At 52.2% G+C, this 21,708-nt stretch overlaps 1 protein-coding gene across 1 annotated transcript in view; it reads right to left on the bottom strand.

Moving 5' to 3' along the window:
* The window catches only part of kcnh5b (potassium voltage-gated channel, subfamily H (eag-related), member 5b), a 474,329-nt gene that overhangs the window by 302,460 nt on the left and 150,161 nt on the right, over positions 1-21,708 (bottom strand). Inside the window, 1 exon segment of the mRNA XM_038775353.1 lies at positions 15,623-15,751. Within this exon segment, the coding sequence (XP_038631281.1) occupies positions 15,623-15,751 (129 nt within the window).

The following is a 21,708-nucleotide window of genomic DNA, read 5'->3' as shown; positions in this document are numbered from 1 at the left end:
AAATTTGTGTCCCTCCACACACTTGCTGAAAACCTCACATTCACAGCTTGAGTACACTAACAGCTATTCAGCTCTGACAGACACATCTCCCCAGACACATTGGGTGGGGTTTTCCGGCCATGCCCGCCTGGCGACTGGAGTATCCCGCCCCAGGTCGATGGACCTTTCCATTGTCCGCGTCTCGCCCGTGGGGATCTTGCGGCGGGCGGGTCAGAAGAATCCAGTCCATTGCACCACACTAAGTGACACATTCCCCTCTCTCTTGCAGGACAAGGTGGCCTATGATTGGAGGGAGCAACAGTTTAACTGATGTGTTATTGGTTCAGCCACATTTTTCCATGGAGGAGGTGATGGAGGTTATCAATAAGGCCCCTACCCTTTTTGCTGAAAAACTGATCTCCGCATTTCTGGCCAGATATCCTGGTTTCTTTCGAAATGTAGAGCGTACCTTCCATCCAAATGTTTCCTCGTAGCTCCGGATTATTGGGAAAATACAAACAATGCCCCTTTTTCCGGCACGAGTAAAAGTTTAAACGTCCCAATGCTTGAGCTATTTCCTGCTCCGACTCACAGCAGGAATATGATTTTCAGACTATGATTATCAATTATCCCCTGGCTGGCATTTCTAAATCAAATTACTTGCAATTCTTTGTTTGGTCATGTTTCAATGAGCCTGATGGAGAAACTCATGGGCTTAAGATTGCCTCTGAAACTGCAAAACCTTACCCCACTGGTGGTTCTCACACCCCCTCACCCCTTGACAGTATTCAACTCTCCCCTCACCCCCGCTATAGTGATCTCCTCCTTCCCTCATCCGCCCCCCCAGCTGTGTTCTCCAGCCTATCTCACACACCCATAATGTTCAGCCTCCCTCACCCCAACATTACACAGCCTCTCTCCCTTCCTCACCACCAACGATGTTTAGCCTCCCTCAATCCTCCTGTGACCCAATATAAAATCCCACTGCTTATCATTACTACAGGAGAGGTTCTGCATCGAAAGCACATAAACGATTCCACCTTCCTTTGCTACCACTACAAGTTCACAAGCATAGGTTAAACTGTTAATAATGGTCTAACATCTAGGAGACTTGTGGAGACATTACCATCTCATCGCACTGGCCAGGCACAAGCAGGGATCAGACTCCGTCTCCATGTTTGAGGCTTGAGGCCTCTTGCTTCTGCGATGTTGTTCCTCGAGGTTTCGCTGATGAATTCTCTTTGTCTCTCCTTCGTGTACGCTGGCACTCATCTCATACTTCCAGTCATGTGTTCGCGGGGACAGCACTAATCAATCATTGGTCGCGATTCTCCGGAAAGGTTTCGCAGTGTGGTAGTGAGCGGGAACTGTAGTGAGCTTCCCGGCAGCGCTGTTCAACATTAATCGATCCAATTAACGAGGCCTCACGGGCGTCATGCTGCAAATTAATACTCATCAGCCAATTTGCCAGGACCGTGCTCACCAGTCTCCTTGCTAACAGGGTCAAGCAGCACTCAAACCCTCTCAGCTCGCAGCCATGGCGCCCAGACGACCAGCCCCAAGGTTTGGCGACGCAGACCTGGGGAGGCTCCTAGATGCAGTTGAGGCTAGGAGAGATGTTCTGTCCCCCTGAGGGACACGGAGGGTGGGCCACAGAGTAGCCAGTACTGCCGATGAAGTGGCACTGGCAGTCAGCTCGGGCAGAGCGGCCAGGAGAATTGGTCTCCAGTGCTGCAAGACGGCCAATGATCTACATCGGGCAGCATGGGCGAGTTGAAATGCCCCAAAGCACCCTGCCCCCAGATGCGAACAGCTCCACCATCCCTACATCTGTCCCCCCCCCCACCAACCTTCACCCCCACCCCATCACCCTAACCCTCCCAGCACCCCCATACTTTCATCCCCTTCCCTTCACCTCAACCCTCGCTCCCCCTCCCTTCACCCCAATTCACCCTCCACCCCAACCGTCCCTTCACATCCGCGTCTCCGTTTCCCCCCCACCAACCAATGTAAACCGCACGTGTGGTTAACGATATCCTCTCTGGTCTCGTCAGGAGAAGCTCTCCCACAATCACCAGGATGGGGCCCACACTGGCGGAGGGGTGCCGGATATAAGAATCCTCATGGCCTTTGAGAAACGGGCCCTGGCGGGGACGGGGGTGGGCGAGGACAGAGCAGTCACCAATGCGGAGGTCGGCGCATGACACAGACGTGAGGATCCACCAGGCATCACCTGGATGTTGTTACTGCCATACAGACTGACCCATCCCTCCCACACGTTCATTCCCCCACAGGATCTCCAGCTGAAGGTACCAGCCCATCCAAGGTAGCCCCCTCCCCTACCTGCCATGAGACCACCTTGGAGAAGAGCTCCGAGGATGCCACGATCGACATTTCACAGCTGTCATCCCCACCCTTCACCAGCGCAGACACGCGCACCTTGGTGGGCAACATTAGTGGACAGGCCTCTGGGGAACAATCTGGTGAGCACCTCACAGCTGCTGATGCACATCAGGTGGAGGCAGGAACCCCCAGGCGAGACATCAGTCGGAGGGCTGCTGGATCTCTGGACCCAGCTGGGTCCCATCCTGATGCTGAGCCTCTGGAACAGGTTTATCCGGAGCTAATAGAGACGTTAGGGATATCCAGAGGGACAAACCAGCAAATGCATAGCAACAGGAGGGGTCCCAGAGGCTACAGGCGCAGGAGGTGTCGCTAGCAATGCATGGTACTGAGGTCAACACTGGTATGGGTGCCTAGTGCACAATGTTGGTAGCATGAGTGAAGGTATCCAGGGTGTTGCGCAGTTGGTGACGGCCATGGCTGAGGGCCTCGTTAGACTGTCCAATTTGATGGGTGCCGTGACCCAGTACCAGGCCGACCTTGATGAGGTGCTGTGGAACATGGCCTGCTCTCAGATGCGAATGGCCGATGTGTTGCGGAGCTTGTCCCTGATGCAGGTAGGCATTGCCGAGTCATTGCAGAACAGGCCCCAATCACTGAAGAGCATCGCTGAGGGCGTTGACATCAAGGTGCAGACATTGGGGAGTTGCCAGGGCTGGCAGAGCCCGATGACGCTGGGCAGCCGGGGCTCAAACCAGCTGCCCTTCTATCCTGAGGTGAACCCAGAGCCCTCTGGTTGGGGGGGGGGGGGGGGGGGGGGGGGGGGGGCATTGGATGACGGACCCATCCTATGGACTGGTGACAGTGAGCACCAACACCCCAGTTCCACGGCTCTGATGAGGCCACGTCCCACAGCCAGCACCCGGAACAGGGAGGCACGGCTCTGCACCTGCCGCCGACAAGTGCACCGAGGCCCTCCGGCCCCAGAGGGCACCCATCAGGGGTATCAAAGGCCACACGGACATGGTAAGCAGCTGGTTGTCTCCACCTCTGTTGTGCACCCTGGGGATACAGTTAGACACTGCGGTAGAGCAAGGAAGGCAAAGCACAACGATGATCACTGAGAGCACTTCTCAGCGCGATTGTAGCTGAGGGGAGGGGGGGGAAGGAGTGAAGTGCGCATTCGGAGGGGGAGTGGGCATTGTGGGGGTTTGGGAGGCTGAGGGAGGGAGGGTGTGGAGAGTGGGGTGGCACTATCAGGACAGAGGGGCACTTGTATACACTTGAACTAGGAACATTAAAATACCCTCACCACAACCAGCACAATGCCTCAGACCACCAATCCCATGCTCCACAGCACCTGTGCCCACCTCTAGGCTGCACATCCTCTGCAGGATTCTCCAACAGCGGAATCCTACGCTTTGCCGGCAGCACACCCACCCCCACGGGTTTCCCGGTGGCATGGGATGGCCACAATGGGAAACCCCATTGACTGGCTGCAGGAACGGAGAATCCTACTGCCGGTGGGGACGTGCCGTGCGGGAAACCGGGGCTGGCGGGACAGATAATCCAGCCCCCTATTTCTCACTGCAGGTGCCCACGGTTTATGATGCTTATGCTGATACCAATTAGCCCTTGTTATACGTCAGGCTTTATTGGTGTCTTTACAAATACCTATCAGATTATAGTATAGAACATAGCCATATTCCCCAGTAGGCTTAGGGCCAGGACTACCCTCTTCCCAAAAGTGCTCAATGCGACCCCCCCCCCCCCCCCCCCTCCCCCCACCGATCCCTCTCACTCCAACACTGCAGGCTCTTCTGATGTTGAATAGACAGGAGCCAGGGATTCCAGAAGGTGAGTCGGGAGAGCGGTGTGGGAGGAGGTGATAACTGTGTTGGGGGGGGGGGGACGACACTGTTCAGAGTAGGGGACGGGGTAAACGCTGTCCAGAAGGGTGGATGGGCGTCCGTGTGTACTCCCTGGCAACAGAGAGAAGGTGAACACAGGCCACGGGTGTTAACATTGTTTGGGGTGAGGGAGTGGAGATTGTCTGGGAGAGGTGTAAACATTGCTGTTGGTGCTGGTTTTATATCTGCCGAAAATCTCTGAGCAATTCAGTGTACAATCCAGGTGAGGTATAGTGAAAACAAGGGTTTTCCTATGCCCCGTGATGGGTTTTCCGGCGGCGGAGGCAAATCGCCACTGGCCGTCAGCGAGGTCTTCCAGTCCCACCAAAGGAAATGCCATTTTCCATGGCTCACCAGCCACGCCATTAGGGAACCCTCCAGCCATTGGTGACTCGCCTACGCTGCTGGAAAACCCACAACTTGACTTCCTCAGGGTCCCAAGGCACATCAGTAACATAAGTTGAGTTGGAGGCTTCTCCCCGTATCAGAAGATTTGGGACAGTATTCCTACCAGATCCGCCTGCACTTATTCCACAATCTTTTCTGAATTATGAGCTGCAGATAGTACACGTTTGCGGCTCTTGCTTTTCACCCTCTCTTCTCATCCACTCTTCTTACCCTAATACCCTACCCTGTGTCTTTATCCACGAGCTGCCACCATATAAAGCAATTCTGCAGGAGTTTGAAGTGCAAGAGGAACAGGATACAGATGACAAAGAAACACCGCCATTCGGTTTCACTCACAGTTCAGATATAGACAATGCACAACACTTGACAGAAGAGCATCGTGGTGAGATCTGCTCATGGTGAGTCACAAACGTCCTGCAGCCAGGGCGACGACAACTATTTATCTCGCTATTAAACGTCACAAGGCACTCCACAAATGCATCATAAAACAAAATAGGGGCAGCACGGTAGCATGGTGGTTAGCATAAATGCTTCACAGCTCCAGGGTCCCAGGTTCGATTCCTGGCTGGGTCACTGTCTGTGCGGAGTCTGCACGTCCTCCCCGTGTGTGCGTGGGTTTCCTCCGGGTGCTCCGGTTTCCTCCCACAGTCCAAAGATGTGCGGGTTAGGTGGATTGGCCGCGATAAATTGCCCGTAGTGTCCTAAAAAGTAAGGTTAATGGGGGGGGGGGGGGGGGGGGTTGTTGGGTTACGGGTATAGGGTGGATACGTGGGTTTGAGTAGGGTGATCATTGCTCGGCACAACATCGAGGGCCGAAGGGCCTGTTCTGTGCTGTACTGTTCTATGACACAAACCACATAAGGAGATATTAGGGCACATGGCCAAAAACTTAGTCAAAGAAGAAGAGTGCGGTGGATGCTGGGACAGTGAGTAAATTTAAGGAGGAGTTAACGGCAATTTTAATTAGTAATGGGTTGAAGGACAGGATGATGAAGTTGAGATCATGATGAGATCAGCCATGATCGTATGAAACATGGAGCAGGTTCGAGAAGCTAAACTGCCTATTCCTTCTCTGAGTTCTTGGGCTGGATTCTCCGTTATTGGGGCTATGCCCCCATGCCGGCGCCAAAACTGTGGAGAGTCACGCCAGAAAAACTGGCATGATAGGGCCACATATTCCCAGCCCTGCAGGGGTTAGCAGGGACCCGGAGTAGATCTAGCAGTTTTTGCTGCAGATACAGGCCCCCGCACTTCTGTGTTGGAGGCCGTGCATGCGCACGGCGGTGGCCTCCAGCGGCCACACTGTGCTCCATGGTGGACTCGGCCCGCGGAGCTGGAGTCTAAAATAAACTCACTCAGCCATGCGCACGACCCGCAAAGCCCGCACAACCATTTCCCGGCCGCCTATCAGATCTCCGATCAGACCGCCCCCGACCAAGGCGGCCGCGGATTGAGTCCGCAGCTGCCACGCGAGTATCCCGACCGGCTGGACCAAATTAAATCCACGCCACTCGGGACTTCGGCCAGTCGGGGATGGAGAATGGCGCAGCGGGCCTCCAGCAATGGCCCCAGTAGGTCCGAAGCAGCGCAGCGTACTCAGAGAATACGCCACTTTTCGGAGCCCGCAGAATCGGGCAGCCTGCGCCGGTCCCGAATCCATGCGGGAAAATAGATTCTTGACCCCCACATCAGTCATAGTTTCGGCGTCGGGGTGTGAAGAATGCAGCCCCTTATGTTCTAAGAAAGAATTATTCGGTCTAATTCCACCTCCCAGCTCTTGATCTAGAGTCCTGTAGGTAACACCACCTCAAGCACAAATCTGGTGTCTTGATTAAAAAGGGGATCAGGGGTTATGGGGCAAAGGTGGGAGAATGGGGAAGAAGAACATATCAGCCATGATTGGATGGCAGAGCAGACTCGATGGGTTGAATGGCCTAATTCTGCTCCTATGTCTTATGGTCTTAAAGGAAGAAAGTGAGGTGAGAGGTTTAGGGACAGCATTGCAGAGCTTGGTGTCCAGCCAACTGAAGGCACAGTGATTAAAGTCCAGGCTGCTTGAGAGGACAGAATTAGAGCCGTGCAGAACTTGGGAGGGTTGTAGGGCTGGAGGAAATTACAGATAGACCCGGGTCCTAAATCTGGGGAGGCCTGACAATGGGCACGTTAGCGCCTGGTGGGCACTTAATTCCAACAGGCTTTCCCCGTGGGGCTCCCAGTCGCCCGCCAGCGTTAAATTTTTATCCAATGGCTTCAGTGTCACCAATATTTAATTGGAGGAACTTTCTGATCATCCAATACTAGACATCAGGCAAGCAGTCAGGTGGCGCAGTGGGTTAGCCCTTGCTGCCTCACGGCGCCGAGGTCCCAGGTTCGATCCTGGCTCTGGGTCACTGTCCGTGTGGAGTTTACTCATTCTCCCCGTGTTTGCATGGGTTTCACCCCCACAACACCAGAAAATGTGCAGGGTAGGTGGATTGGCCACGCTAAATAGCCTCTTAATTGGAAAAAAATGAATTGGGTACTCTAAATTTATTTTAAAAAGATAAGCTGACGTTTAGTGTCAGTGGTGGGATCAAGAGTGGTGCTATCAGTGTAGAATTGGGTGTCATCAGTATACATTTCATTTTTTATTTATTCGTTCATGGATGTGTCAATCGATGGCAAAGCCAGCATTTATTGCCTATCCCTAATTGTCCCTGAACTGAGTGTCCTGTTTCAAGGGCAGCCACATTGCAGTGTGGCTGCCCGACCGGAGTCACATGTAGGCCGGACCAGATAAGGATGGCATATTTCCTTCCCTAAAGAGTATTAGTGAACCAGATGTCTTTATACAACAACTGATGATGGTTTCACAATCATCATTACTGAGACAAACTTTCAATTCCAAACGTATTAAATTAAGTTGAATTTAAATTCTACCAGCTGACAAGATGGGATTTGAACCTATGTCCCCAGAGCATTAACCTGAGCCTCTAGGTGGTTAGTCCAGTGCTGTTACCACCACGCCACATGTCTAATAGTGGGAGAGGATTTTTTGCTGTGGTACAGGGTGGTTCACTCGTGCCCGGTGGAAGGATCTTATGGTCCTGCCGTTATCAACAGGGTTTCCAGTTGAACGCACCCCTTGCTGCCGCGGGGGCCAGCGAGAACGGCTAGGAAATCCCACCAGTCATTGTGTTTCCAGATTATGTTGCTGAGGGGTAACATGGAGATGAGGACTAGAAGAGGGGCTAAGGATAGATCATTGTATGTGTGTGTGTGTGGGGGGGAGGGTGGGGGGGGGGGGGGGGGGTACCAGTGGTAACTCTGCGGGAATGAGAAGAGATGTCATTGGTGGTGTTTTTCTGGTTACGAACCGATAAGAATGGATCTTGGTGCGTGCAGTCTCAGCCAGCTGGTGACAGTGAAAAGGCATTGAGGGAGGATGCTGTAATCAACCATTTCCAAGACTGCAATCAGCTCAAGAAGGCTAAGGAGGGATAGTTTACCATGGTCACCGTCATATTGGATGCTATTTGGAACTTTGATAAGAGCTGTTTCGTCACAGTGGTAGGGGTGGAACCCTGATTGAAGAAATTCAAAATTGGATTTCCGAGAAGGGTGGGCAATAATTTGGGAGGTGACAACACATTCTGTGGGATTGGAGACAGGGTAATAGTCCACAAGGACAAAGGGGTCAAGGGCTGGTGTTATCGCAAGTGTTTTTGTGACAGTGTTGCGCAGGTGTCAGCTTTTGGAGGGCAAGTTTGCTCACCAGTTCTGCTTTAGAGGCCTCAGATGAGGACTTTGCTGGAACAGCCTACGGAACAAAGGATGATGGGTGTGACATTGAAGGCACGGTGCATTAGCAGGCATGTCAGGGAGCCTGCAATCACCGTCAAAGAGCATGGAAGAGGCTAGCTCCAATTGGGACAGCTCTTTACGGAGAGCTTGCAGCCCCTTTTCCCCAGCCTAAGAACACTTGAGGACCTAACTGTGAAGGAGCATCTGATGGCCAATGTCTGAGCTCCTGTTGCAGCACACGCAGAAGTCACCCAATGTCCCATGGAGTAAAGTGAAAGCTCAGATTAGGTTTAAGAAATATCAGCTTTGCTGTCATTCAAGATCAGTTTGATGCCATTCCAAATTGCCCCTTAGTGTCCAAAGGTTAGGGGGGGTTACATTGTTACCAGGATACCAGGATGGGGCAGGGACATGTGCCTAAGTAGGGTGCTCTTTAAGAGGATCGTGTTGTATTACTATTTTGTAATATATATATTACTCTTTTCGTCTAGCCAAGTTGTTGAAATATAGGCGTAGTCTTCCAGAAGATAACAAAATAATATAATGAGTAATATGAAATAAATTAGTGAGTTCTTTTTACTTCAATACTGAACTAGTAAACAAATAAATAAGTACAGATTAAACCATTAAATAAGATAATGCTATATACTAATCTGTTAACTTTCTCTCTCTAACTATTCCCTTCTGTACTCTCCACATTCCTAACACACTCTCCTCTAGGAAAGAGCGGAAAAACCTTTTTATAGGTCTTGGTAGTGTGGCCACCTAGTGATCATTTGCCTGTACTTGCTTAACATTACTTGATTATGTATTACTACATAGAGATCACTACAGGTCAGTGAAGACTGATGGGCCAAATGGCCTCCTTCTGCACTGGAGGGATTCTATGAGACTTGCAGGGTCTCACTGCAGTCCAGCAATCTGTGCTCCAGCAGGTTACAAGAACCACAGAGGCACTGTCTCAAGGTGTGACAAGGGCTCCATGACGACAGGTTTGCTGCCACCATTTCCATTCCTTCAGTAGTTCCTCTGTTACTTTCCAGTCAGCCAATGCATACTGCTGAAGTCCGAAATCGGGCTTCTAGGCACCAGGTCATCCAGCAAAGCCATCTGCAGTCTCTTGACTGAAAGTCAGCAGCCTTCCACCAATCTTGTTGCAGACACTGGAGTAGCTTTGTAGGCAAAGACAGCCTCAAAGAAGCAGTAAGAGAACGCACAAAGATAATTTGTTGGCTTTTGTATTAAATACTGGATAAAGTCAGTTTGGGATGTGTGGTGAGATAACCACTGTAGTTATGTGTACTGCAGTAGGGGGATGTATGCCTGTAACTGTAATACAGGTTCCTCCGGTCAGCCCCTGCCGGCTAGCTCCGCCCACAGGGAGCTTATGTATAAATGTATGAGAGCTGCTCAGACCCTCTGTCTACAGTTGCGGATGGAGGGACAACATCGTACAGCAATAAAGCCTCTATTGTACTAGTCTCTCGGCTTTGAGTATAATAGTTAGCGCCACAATTTATTGCTGTATGATTTCCCAGTCACCATGGACATCAGAGTCAAGCCTGACCGTCTGCAGCTGGATCCACATTCGCCTCACGCCAGAAAAGACTTTGATCACTGGCTCGCAGTCTTCGAGGCCTACATCTCTTCAGCACACCCTCCCCCGACGGAGGCTCAGAAAAAGCAACTCCTGTACTCCAGACTTAGCTCCAGCGTCTTTCCGCTCATTCGAGATGCGACCGACTACACCGCAGCTATGGAACTGCTCTAGGAGAATTATGCACCATCGACGAACACCCTGTTTGCGAGGCATCAACTTTCTACTCGCGTCTAGCAGCCGGGTGAGTCGATTGAGGACTTCTGGAGGGCCCTTATACCTCTGGTACGAGACTGCGACTGCCGGGCCCTCACAGCCGCGGAACATTCGGATTTACTCATGCGCGATGCCTTCGTTACAGGCATTGCATCGGACCCCATCCGGCAACGACTGCTGGAAGGGGTCGCCCCCGACCTCGCGGCCGCAAAGGCCCTGGCGCTCTCCATGACGGCCGCCTCCCGTAGTGCGCACACTTACTCCGCTAGCCACTCGGCCCACCCGTCCTACCCCTCGTGGACCCCGCAAACGGCTCCCCAGGCCCATCCGTCCCACCCCTCGTGGACCCCGCAAACGGCCCCCCCCAGCAGCCGCCCCCGCGCACTATGCCTGCGCTGCCCGCCGCACCGCACCCCCTGGGGGTCCCCACTGTTACTTCTGCGGCCAACAGAAGCACCCTCGCCAACGCTGCCCGGCCCGCACAGCGACCTGCAAAGCTTGTGGCAAGAAAGGCCACTTTGCAGCGGTGTGTCAGTCCCGGACGGTCGCCGCTATCGCGCCGCCGGTCCCCACGCCTCAGCCGCTCCCTCAATGAGCCCCGCCGTCCGCTTCCCCCGACCCCACGTGCAATCAGTGGGCGCTGCCATCTTTTGCCGCCCCCGCCACGTGCGCCCCATGGGCGCCGCCATCTTCATCCACCACAGCCATGTGCGTTCCATGGGCGCCGCCATTTTGTTCCGACCCCACAACGTGCGCTCCATGGACGCCGCCATTTTACCCACAGGTACTGCGGATGCCGCCATCTCGTCTCCAGGGGCCGCCATCACGGGACACGGGTCGCTACCGCTCCTCGTCGGCCTCATCTGACTCCACCGCCGACCAACCACTGCTCGCCTCCGTTACGCTCGACCAGTCCCGCCCTCGCAACCTGACACCCTCTTCCACATCGGTGCTGGTCAACGGCCATGTGACCTCCTGCCTCATCGACTCCGGGAGCACCGAGAGCTTCGTCCACCCGGACACGGTAAGGCGCTATTCCCTTGCGATCCATCCCGCCGACCGGCAGATCTCCCTTGCCTCCGGTTCCCACTCTGTCCCGATCCGGGGTTTCTGCCTGGTTAAACTCACTGTACAGGGTGTGGAATTCGACCGTTTCCGTCTGTACATTCTCCCCGACCTCTGCACTTCACTCCTACTAGGCCTGGATTTCCAGTGCAATCTCCAGAGCCTCATCCTCAAATTCGGTGGACCCCTACCTCCCCTCACCGTTTGCGGCCTCGCGACCCTCAAGGTCGAGCCCCCCTCCCTCTTTGCCAATCTGACTGTGGATTGCAAGCCCGTCGCCACCAGGAGCAGACGGTACAGCACCCAGGACAAGGCCTTCATCAGGTCCGAAGTCCAGCGGCTGCTTCGGGAGGGTATCATCGAGGCCAGCAACAGCCCTTGGAGAGCCCAGGTGGTAGTGGTTAAGACCGGGGAGAAGCACAGGATGGTCGTGGACTACAGCCAGACCATCAACCGGTACACGCAGCTCGACGCGTACCCCCTCCCCCGCATTTCTGATATGGTCAATCAGATTGCACAGTACCGGGTCTTCTCTACTATTGACCTGAAATCCGCCTACCACCAGCTCCCCATCCGTAAATCGGACCGTCCCTACACTGCCTTTGAGGCGGACGGTCGTCTGTACCAATTTCTGAGGGTTCCCTTCGGCGTCACGAATGGGGTCTCGGTCTTTCAGCGAGAAATGGACCGGTACGAATTGCAGGCCACCTTCCCGTACCTCGACAATGTCACCATCTGCGGCCATGACCAGCAGGACCATGATGCCAACCTTTATAAATTCCTCCACACCGCATCTCTCCTTAATCTCACGTACAACAAGGAGAAATGCGTGTTCCGCACAGACCGCTTAGCCATCCTTGGCTACGTAGTCCAAAACGGACTACTGGGGCCCGATCCCGACCGCATGCGCCCCCTCATGGAGCTCCCAATTCCCCACTGCCCCAAGGCCCTCAAACGCTGCCTTGGGTTTTTCTCTTATTACGCCCAGTGGGTCCCGCAATACGCAGACAAGGCCCGGCCACTTATCCAGTCCACACATTTTCCCCTCTCGGCCGAGGCACAACAGGCCTTCGCCTGCATTCGATCTGACATAGCCAGGACGGGGATGCATGCCGTAGACGAGACTCTGTCTTTCCAAGTAGAGAGCGACGCTTCAATGTCGCCCTTGCCGCCACGCTGAATCAGGCCGGCAGACCCGTGGCATTCTTTTCACGCACCCTCCACGCCTCCGAAATTCGGCATTCCTCTGTCGAAAAGGAAGCCCAGGCAATCGTTGAAGCGGTGCGGCACTGGAGGCATTACCTGGCCGGCAGGAGATTCACTCTCCTCACTGACCAACGGTTGGTAGCCTTCATGTTCAACAACACGCAGCGGGGCAAGATCAAGAATGACAAAATCTTGCGGTGGAGAATCGAGCTCTCCACCTTTAACTACGAGATCTTGTATCGCCCCGGCAAGCTCAACGAGCCCCCAGACGCCCTCTCCCGAGGTACATGTGCCAGTGCACAAGTGAACCAGCTCCGTGCCTTGCACGACAGCCTTTGCCATCCGGGGGTCACCCGCTTGTACCATCTGATCAAAGCCCGCAATCTGCCCTACTCCGTCGAGGAAGTACGGACAGTCACCAGAGACTGCCAGATCTGTGCGGAGTGCAAGCCGCACTTCTACCGGCCAGATCGCGCGCGCCTGGTGAAAGCATCCCGCCCCTTTGAACGCCTCAGCGTGGACTTCAAAGGGCCCCTTCCCTCTACCGACCGCAACACCTACATCCTTAGTGTGGTCGATGAATTTTCTAGGTTCCCCTTTGCCATCCCATGCCCAGATATGACGTCTGCCACCGTCATCAAGGCCCTGGATTCCATTTTCGCCCTGTTCGGTTTCCCCGACTATATCCACAGTGACAGGGGATCCTCATTCATGAGCGATGAGCTGCGTCAGTTCCTGCTCAGCAGGGGTATCGCCTCCAGCAGGACGACCAGCTACAACCCCCGGGGAAACGGGCAGGTAGAGAGGGAGAACGGGACGGTATGGAGGGCCGTCCAGCTGGCCCTACGGTCCAGGAACCTCCCAGCCGCTCGCTGGCAGCAGGTCCTCCCTGACGCGCTCCATTCCATTCGTTCGCTACTGTGCACCGCAACTAACAGTACACCCCATGAACGTGTTTTTGCCTTCCCTAGGAAGTCCACATCTGGAGTGTCGCTCCCGACTTGGCTCACGACTCCGGGCCCAGTCCTTCTCCGTAGGCATGTACGGCACCACAAGGCGGAACCCCTGGTGGACAAAGTACGCCTTCTCCACGCCAACCCTCAGTATGCCTACGTGGAGTTCCCCGACGGCCGCCAGGACACAGTCTCGCTCCGGGACCTGGCTCCCTCAGGTGCCGATCCCATGCCCACACCCCTTCCTGCGCCAACCCCAGCGCCCCCCCTATTCGTCCCCATCAGGTCCATCCCTCATCCCCCTGCCCACCCTGGAGGACATGGAAGATTTCGGCTTGCTCTCGGAGTCATCCCGCCAGCAGCCAGCACCAACACCACCAGCACCTGCACCATCGGGGCCATCACCGCCTGTGCCGACGTCACCACCACAGCTACGCCGCTCACAGCGGAACGTCCGACCACCGATTCGGCTCAACCTGTAACCTGCTAACCGGATGGACTCTTGATTTTCCTTGTTGGACCCTCTTGTAAATAGCATCCTTTGTATTAGAGTTACATGTCACCCCCGCCGGACTCATTTTTACAGGGGGTGAATGTGGTGAGATAACCACTGTAGTTATGTGTACTGCAGTAGGGGGATGTATGCCTGTACCTGTAATACAGGTTCCTCCAGTCAGCCCCTGCCGGCTAGCTCCGCCCACAGGGAGCTTATGTATAAATGTATGAGAGCTGCTCAGACCCTCAGTCTACAGTTGCGGATGGAGGGACAACATCGTACAGCAATAAAGCCTCTATTGTACTAGTCTCTCGGCTTTGAGTATAATTGTTAGCGCCACAGGATGGTTGTTCTGTGTGGCTTTTATGTCAGGTGCAGGAGAGATCACAGGCGGGGGGTTGCTAGGGGTGAGAGTTGGGGGCTAGAGGATTGGAAGCTGGATTGGAGAGTGTGGTCGCTGGAGAGACTGGAAGCTGTGGTGGAGGCGGATTGGGGGGAGTGGGGGCAGATAGCAAGGGGATATTGGAGGTCAGCCCAGGGGCGTGGAGGATGGGAGGCAGGGCAGTAAAACTGGAGGCTGAGATGTGGAAGGAGAGCAGAGGGGGGATAGAGAGAGATGAGAGACTGGGCTAAAGCTATCAGAATCCAGAAGGAGAAGACCACTCTGAGGCTGAAGATGCAAATAGGACTGGGGATGGGAGCAGTTTGTACTCTTTAAACATGGAGTAAGGAGGAGTAAACTCCACATTCAGATAGATATATTTCATAACGTTTCCTTTTTGGTTACAACCAACCAAGGTCCCAGGGCTTGAATGTCAAGTTCAGTGTCTCTGTAGCTCTATTACCAAGGGTGGCGACTAATTTTTGAACGCACTTTTTCCTTTTTAAGTACTGCTTTACCCAGGAGATCTATGGCGCATACTCATCATCCTTTGCTCAGAAAGTCACTGTGACAGCCCTGTACAAGTTAGTGCAAAAGCAGCCTTTACCACATTGAAAATTGAAAGCAGCACTGAAAATTATTGGCTTCAAAATCAAAGGTAAAACAAAAAGAGAACCGAAGCAAGCAGAAGCCTGGCTTTAGTACCTGTATTTCTTCCTGCTTAAGACACTGAAACGGATGAAGCTGCTGACTTGTATTTATCACCTCCTTCCATTCTGGGGCCATTGATTAACCCGCAATCCCAATGAAATCATGCACAAGTTATCTTCGAGGGTCATTTGGTAAATAGATGATTAGTTTGGGAAATGCACAACCTCGGGGTCGTAATAGTGTGTTGAATATTTTTAGAAATGTCATTACATGCTACAGAACAGAGCACATGAAAGATCCAAGGCTGCAAATGAGTGCTGAGGGAGGAAACAGTGAGATGAAACATAAGCCAAGCAATATATTCAGATGTTTAAGTGATCCATTGTGTAAAATAAAATTAGATTTTGATCATGCACACTATGGCGTTCTGCCCAACTGAACAATGATAGAAGCTTCCAATGCAACATATTATAGGCATCATCATTCCTTTATGATTATAGCATGCTAGAGAATTTAATTTTATATAATATTCTATTATTTCTGTACAAAAAAACGTAAAGCTTATTTCACGAAAGCCATATAGAATTTCCTCATTACAAATACATTAAATCAGCAAGAGAAAGGAAATATTACCTTTAGTTGATTCATCTTCAATGGGTTGTTTAAATACTGTAATGTCTTTGAAAGTGCATAAAAATAAAACCACTTTGTCATATTCATTTCTTATGGGTGCAATTTGCGTGTAGAACCAAACAGGAGTTCCTGCCAACAGAAAACAAAAAGATACACTCAGCAGGTCATTCCACGAAAGCAAGTCACATGGCCTTGAGTTTGTTTTTGAACGGCCAACTGGTCTTGTCTACTGGTCTACACGGTCACTGCTGGTTTGCATGCAGCTGGATCATGTTACATATCTCTGAAAATTCCTCATTTAACCCCACTGGTTCAAAAGTTTTGGAATGTGTGATTTGTAGGCCATTAGGGGCGGCAAGGTAGGACAGTGGTAGCACTGTTGCTTTACAGCGCCAGGGTCCCAGGTTCAATTCCCGCATAGGTCGCTGTCCCTGCGGAGTCTACACTTTCTCCCTGTGTCTGTGTGGGTTTCCTCCGGGCGCTCCGGTTTCCTCCCACAGTTCAAAGATGTGCAGGTTAGGTTGATTGACCATTCTAAATTGCACTTAGTGTCCAAACAAAAAAGTTAGGTGAGACTGGGTTACGGGGATAGGGTGGTGATGTGGGCTTGGGTAGGGTGCTCTTTCCAAGGGCCGGTGCAGACTCGATGGGCCGAATGGTCTCCTTCTGCACTGTAAATTCTATGTTTCTAAGACAAAGCGGGAAGAATAAGGTCACCTTTTTCCATTTGTGTCACATAACAATAATAATATCAGGAAGGGCCAGTGAAAGTTTGTATGAGCGTGATTAGTGCCATTGTGTCACCAATAATGGCAAGGGAAATAACCTGCTATCATCGAAGTTACCAGTATGCATACTGACACACAGATAATGTGGGCATATTGCATCAAGGATCGTGTAAACCCATCTCCGCAGCTTCATAGCTAAAGTCTGAGAAAAGTGAGAGGACAGGACCTATGGACGACCAAACTAACTCAATCTGTATTTAAAGGGACAAGTACAGAATGTGGTCACAGGCAGGATCTTTCACTGGAAGAGATATGAAGCTCCGGCCAGTATCCAAATTGGTAGCAGGGCTGAACATATATCCACAAGATTTCACAGAAACCAGGGTATTTCTGTAATTGTCAAGCAGAAGATAGAGAGGAACTCTATCATAATTACAGCCGATTCTTTGGTGGTGAAATACAACGGGCGAGATTCTCCGCAAATGCGGAGAATCGTAAAGGCTGCCGTGGGACAGGCCGTGACCCACGGCAGCCTTCACGCCCACTTCCGGTGCCGATTCTCCCCCCCCCGGGCGGGGCTAGGAGCGTGGCCCCGTGTGTCACAGCGGTCGTCAAGGCCACACGTCAAGCGTCACGTCAGCTGACGCGGCCGATGATGTCGGCCGCGCATGCGCAGGTTGGACAACGCCAACCCGCGCATGCGCAGTTGCCGTCTTTTACCTCATCCGCCCCGCAAGACATGGCGGCTTGATCTTGCGGGTCGGCAGAGAGAAAAGAGTGCGTCGTTACGGACGCACAGCCCGCGATCGGTGGGAACCGATCGTGGGCCTATGCCCCCCTTGGCACTGCCGTGGTACTGCCATGCCAATCGGGCCCCCAGATGCCCCAAACGGGCATCTGGCACCCGTTTCACGACGGCAGTGAGCAGGTGTGTTTGCTGCCCTGTTGAAACGGGCGTGAAGGCCCGGCCGCTCAGCCCATCGGCTTCGGAGAATCGCTGCTCGCCGTAAAAAACGGAGAGCGGCAATTCGTGGCGTGGGTCGGGCGTGGGGGGGGGGGAGAATAGCGGGAGGGCGTGAAAAATGTCGGGAGGCCCTCCCGCTATTCTCCCACCCGGCGTGAGGGGAGGAGAATCACGCCCAACAGCTTTATTCTGCCATCATTTACTTTCTTTTCTTATAATAATAATTTTTATTAGTGTCACAAGTTGGCTTCCATTAAAACTGCAATGAAGTTACTGTGAAAATCCCCTGGTCACCACTCTCCGGCACCTGTTCGGGTACATTGTAGGAGAATTCAAAATGTCCAATTCACCCAACAAGTGCATCTTTCGGGACTTGTGGGAGGAAACCGGAGCTCCCGGAGGAAACCCACGCAGACACGGGGAGAACGTGCGGACTCCGCACAGACAGGGCCCCAAGCCAGGAATAGAACCTGGGACCCTGGTGCTGTGAAGAAACAGTGCTAACCACCGTGCTACTGTGCCACCCCTGAGAAACAGCACTCATTATATTTGAGGTTAAGAGTTTATTCCAATTTGCTGCAATGAACGAATGCACACAAAGACAAGATGGAGGGGTGCAGGTTTTTAGTAAGGAGCACGGTTTGAAGGTTGACTGCAAGATCCATCTATTCTCATATACATGCTAATCAACTCAATGGGCGCGATTCTCCCAGACAGGGAGAAATCGTAAGGCTGGCGTCAAAACCGGGCGGGTTTGACGCCAGCCTCCCCCTCCCCGACCGGGAACCGATTCTGGTCCCCGGTCGGGGCTAGCATGCCGCGGCCGTGAACTCCGGCATCGCGGGCTTCATGAATTTCGTTAAACCCGCTTGCCAGAGTTTGCGACGGCTGACGCATCGCATGACGTCAGCCGCGCATGCGCGGATTGGAAGACTCCAACCCGCGCATGCGCGGATGACGTCATCGCGCAATTGCGCGAAACCCGCGCATGCGTGGGCCGGGATGCCCCTCAGCCGCCCCGCGAATGGATACAGCGGGGCGGCGGAAGGACAAAGAGTGCGCGGGAATCGGACCCGCTGCCCGCGATCGGTGCCCACCGATCGCGGGCCCATGGCACACTTGGCACGGCCGTGGTACTGCCGTGCCAATCGGTGCCATGGTTGCCAAGATCGGACTTTACGGCTGTTTTTACGAACGGCCAGACCAGGTGTGTTTGCCGTTCGTAAAAACGGCCGTAAAGGGCTTGGACTTCGGCCCATTGGCCAGCTGAGGATCGCTGCTCGCCGTAAAAAAACGGCGGCAGCGATTCGTGTCGGGAGTCGGGCGTAGGGGTGTTGGAGAATAGCGGGAGGGCATCGGACTAGCGTGGCCGTAAAAATTTACGACCCCCGCTATTCTCCGCACCGTCGTGAGTGCGGAGAATTGCGCCCAATGTGTCTCTGGAACAAAATGGACAGAATAGGTAAAACATTAAAAAAACACACACCATTTTGTTTTGCCAATTCGTTCTCATGCATTGCTGGCAAGACTAACATTTATTGCCCACCCTTAATTCCGATGGAGAAAGTGGGGGTGAACTGCAGCCTTTGATGTATACAGAGGCGGTTTACAAGTTGTGGTGCTCTGCTTCATTTTTGGGGCCCCCACCCCGGGATCTGAAGGGTGAAGCACTCTTTCCTCCCCACCCCCACCCCTCACACGCACTCTCTTTTCCTCCCCACCACTTGTATGCACTCTCTCTTACCCCCTACCCCTCGCATATATGTTCCCTTCCCTCCACCCCTTGCACACATTCTCTTCCCCCACCTCTCGCAAACTGTCTCTTCCCCCACCACCCTCTCTCTTCCCCCACCGCTCACACACATTCTCTCTTCCCCCCTTGCAAACACTCTCTTCTCCCACCCCTCATGCGTACTCTCTCTTCCTCCTCACTCTCCGCACACCCTCTCTCTCCAATCCACCCCTCGCACATACTCTCTCTTCCCCTACTCCTCGCCTACACTCTCTCTTCCCCCACCCCTCACTCACACTATCTCTTTCTCCCCACTTCTCGCACACACTCTCTCTTCCCACACCCCTCACTCACACTCTCTCTTCCCACACTCCTCGAGCATACTCTCTCTTCCCCCACCCCTCACTCACACTCTCTCTTCCTTCCCACTCCTCGCACACTCTCTCTTCCCACACTCCTCGCGCATACTCTCTCTTCCTTCCCACTCCTCGCATATACCCTCTCTTCCCCCACTCCTCGAGCATACTCTCCTTCCTCCTCCCCTCACTCACACTCTCTCTTCCTTCCCACTCCTCACACACACTCTCTCTTCCCACAGTCCTGGCGCATACTCTCTCTTCCTCCACCCCTCACTCACACTATCTCTTCCCACACTCCTCGCGCATACTCTCTCTTCCTCCACCCCTCACTCACACTCTCTCTTCCCACACTCCTCACACACACTCTCTCTTCCCACACTCCTCACGCATACTCTCTCTTCTCCCCTGCCCCCTACACTCCCTGTCTCTCCCTGCCACCACCAATGATGTAGTTGGATATTTTGAGTTGCAGAAGCTCAAAGAAAATGTGTTTAGGGGCTGTTTAGCACAATGCTAAATTGCTGGCTTTGAAAGCAGACCAAGCAGGCCAGCAGCACGGTTCGATTCCCGTAACAGCCTCCCCGAACAGGCGCTGGAATGTGGCGACTAGGGGCTTTTCACAGTAACTTCATTTGAAGTCTACTCGTGACAATAAGCGATTTTCATTTCAACTAGAAATTCATTATGCGACAGCTTAATTATGTAATTCAAGCCTATTAAAAACATGAATTACAGGGCTTTCCTTACAAGATATGGAACTAAACTGTATAAATAGAGGTAAGATACAGATCAACCATAATGGCAGAACTAGCTCAAGGGGCTGAATGGCCTATTCTTGTTTGTGTGTTCCTATCTAGATATCAATGATTGGGGCCTGGCACATGTGTGAAACCATTCATGTATCAAGCCCTTTCTCCAGTCAATTCAAACTAGACTAGATTCCAAAGAACTATTAGTCAGCTAAATTAATGACTTACATAGTACGTGCTGAAATATTTTTCAGGCTACTTTCCGATGGTTTATATAAATAACTTTATTTTCCTTCTCTATAACTTATTTAAATCAACCAGCACACTCCAATCTCCATTTTTGAAACCTTTCTTGGTTTCCTGACAATTGAACCCATTCTTACAGCAGGTACAACACGTTGTCTGCTACAATAGTTTGCTCAGCCTATGAAACATGATGATACAATGGCTACTAATATGAATTGAAGGGTTGTTAGGACATTGAATGTTCCCGCCAGGAACAATGAAATGAATAGAATCCATCAAACGTTCTATGTCTGAAATTTCAGAAAATAGAGAAGGATGTGAAATTGGACAGCGTGGATAATTATTTCTGCAAGCTGTTCAGTTACAATGATAAGCCAAGTAGCTTCACTGAGTCGTAGAACTTTTACAGCCCTGAAAGAGGCCCTTTGGCCCATCGTGTCCGTGCTAGCCTCTAGCACCTATTTACTCTCATCCCATTTTCCAGCACTTGGTCCACAGCCTTGTGTGATGTGGATTTTTACAGTTCCCACATGGAAATCGGATATAATCTCAGGAGCACTGCTACTGATTAAATTCATGACTTCCAAACATGTTGTTTAAGGACGAGATCCTTGCTTGAACCCTCATCTATCTTTTCCATGTCATTCTATCTATTTGATAAGGTAACACACCCTAATTTTTGACTAATTATCATTGTTTCATAATATACATCACAAATGTTAGATATTAAATATCAAGAAACCTCTTTATTCTCGGAAAATGTGGCTTAACATGACCCAAGTCTTGATCCTTATAAAATATTTATTCGTTGGGAAGTCTAAAGAGGTTGCAGCCCTGGTGCTGAGGTTTTATAATAGAGGCCATCACCCCAGCTTGCGAAAACGCAAAGAGTAAAGGATGTTAATTAAAAAGCAGAATATGTTGTTCTTTCAGAGGGAATGCATGCTTAAATTGGACTGACTTGACCTTACCTGAGTGCTAGGGTGGGGGATTTACCTGAAGAATATGCTTCTCTCTCCTGGTGAGCTGATAGCACACACTGGTATCATAGAATCATAGAATCCATACAGTACAGAAGGAGACCAATCGGCCCATCGAGTCCACACCAACCATCTGAAGAGCCATGCACCCAGGCCCACTCCACTGTCTACTCCACCATATCTCTGTAACCTAATCTGCACATTTTTGGGAACTTAAGGGGCAATTTAGCGTGGTCAATCCGCCTAATAGACGTGGGAGCACCTCCCCACAGACCTTCCCAGCTGAAGCACCCCTCCCCGGCAGTGCCCCTTGGCATATCCCCCGGTG

The sequence above is a fragment of the Scyliorhinus canicula genome, chromosome 2 (assembly GCF_902713615.1).
Source record: "Scyliorhinus canicula chromosome 2, sScyCan1.1, whole genome shotgun sequence".
Classification (NCBI taxonomy): Eukaryota; Metazoa; Chordata; class Chondrichthyes; order Carcharhiniformes; family Scyliorhinidae; genus Scyliorhinus; species Scyliorhinus canicula.
This window is presented reverse-complemented; position numbering and strand designations above follow the sequence as displayed.